The sequence below is a fragment of the Vombatus ursinus genome, unplaced genomic scaffold, assembly GCF_900497805.2.
Source record: "Vombatus ursinus unplaced genomic scaffold, bare-nosed wombat genome assembly UNPS02012711.1, whole genome shotgun sequence".
Classification (NCBI taxonomy): domain Eukaryota; kingdom Metazoa; phylum Chordata; class Mammalia; order Diprotodontia; family Vombatidae; genus Vombatus; species Vombatus ursinus.
Genome location: NW_020952489.1, coordinates 2,140 through 3,950, shown reverse-complemented (window position 1 = coordinate 3,950; position 1,811 = coordinate 2,140). Strand labels below are relative to the sequence as shown.

The window sequence follows — 1,811 nt, the reverse complement described above, 5'->3', positions numbered from 1 at the left end:
GCTTATTTTATTTTATTTTGTTGTTAATGATATTTTGTTTTCTCCCATATACATGTAAACATAATTTCTAAAATTCATTTTAATAAGTTTTCAGTTACAAATTTTGTCCCTCCTGCTCTCCTCAATCCCTCCCTGAGATGATAATCTATCTGATATAGGTTATACATGCACCACTTTATTTTACACATATTTCACACCAAACTCATTAGACAATTACATACTACTTTCTCTCTTTACGTCGTCACATATTTAGGCAAGTATTTAAAGTTCCATCCCCAGAACACCAGATCATAAAATCTTCCCCAAGTCCTTCATCATTTAAGAAAACTAGAAAAGAGGCTTTAGGTTGACTATTATAAAACCACATTTCTTCTTCTTAGCCAGAAGTTGGAAGAAAGAGCAAGAGAAAATTCAAAGCAGTTACATCTCTCAACCATATATTTTCTTACTTAATTAGTCCATAAAACCTCTGGGGAGGTATTGCCTCTAGCCCTCTTTCCCCATTTGAAATGAGAAAATTCTCTAGCAGTTCCTAAACCTGATATGCATTAACTTGAGATTAAAAAGATAAAGGACTTCAAATGACACAAGTGCAAAGTCATATTTGATGAGTTTTCAAAAAGCTTCACAAATGAACCATAGGAAAGACATGTATTTGTGGATATTCTTTTGAAGAAAACTTGGAGTGTTTCCTGGTTTCCAACTTCAATGTCAGTGGAAGGTGTTATATATAAAGTAAGGAAGATAATATGATCTCCATTAATTTAGACGTGGCATCTCAATATAAGACCTAAGAGTAGAGTTGCATTGTGCCTTGAACAGACTACATTTCGAACACTGCGCTCAATTTTGGGCAACAGAGTTCAGAATGGACATTAATAAGCTCTAGAGTCAACAGAGGGAGGAAACAATAATAATGGAGAGATAAAAGCCCATGACATGTGAGGATCAGTTGATGACATTCTGTTGCTAGCACAAAGAATAGATTCATGGCTTCACAAAATTTTAACTGTAATGGTGCTAAAATTTACATAATCAAACTCCCACATTTTATAAATGAATGTCAATTTGAGAGGATAAACTTATTGCCCAGAATATCACAGGTCATAAGTAACAGACCTGTTATTTGAACTGAGGTACTGGAAATGTACAGAATTTCTCAAAAGACATTTCTTTTTAAGTTTTAAACATTTAAATGTGTACTAAGATTTTGGGACATCCTGTCTATTCCTGCATTTTTTTTCCATTCTATTACAAGAATGAAGATTATGTGACTTAAGGTGGGGGAAGAGAAGAAAATGTTTTTTTCAAGAATTTGAAAAACATTACAAAGATTAGGGAATTAGTTTGTCTCACTTTCCAGAGAAGGTTATGAGAAATGACTGGAGTCAGTAAGGAGGAAATTGAAGACATAATAAGGATAAAGTCCTTAGCAATAAGATGTATTTGAAAGCAGATTAGCTGCTGTGTCTGATAGTGTGGGACTCATGCAAATGTTGTTGCTCTTAATAAAATGTAAGTTCATTGATGGCAAGAAATATCTTTCAAATTTTATCTGTTTAAGTCCAATGTCTAAAACAGTACTCGATGTCAACATTTTATAAATGCTTGATAAATTATTTTCACAAGCAAGAAAACTTCTAGGTTCGGCTGTTTACTATTGTAGAATATAATGGAATAGATTGTTTTATGGATATATGTTGTATTAAATCTTCTAATAGGTTCATTCAGTTAAATGGTCCGTTAAATTAGCGTTTATTGGTAGTTGACCATAAAATGAAAACGTAACAACCATCAAAAATCATTCTCTG

At 32.7% G+C, this 1,811-nt stretch overlaps 1 protein-coding gene across 1 annotated transcript in view; it reads right to left on the bottom strand.

The window, feature by feature from the left end:
* Positions 1–1,324: 1,324 nt before the first annotated feature.
* Positions 1,325–1,811, bottom strand: part of LOC114040131 (olfactory receptor 8K3-like) — a gene marked incomplete at its 3' end in the record, with an annotated part of 1,676 nt that continues 1,189 nt past the window's right edge. Inside the window, exon 2 of the mRNA XM_027858123.1 lies at positions 1,325–1,337. Coding sequence (XP_027713924.1) covers positions 1,325–1,337 — 13 coding nt within the window. The remainder of the gene's footprint in view (positions 1,338–1,811) is intronic.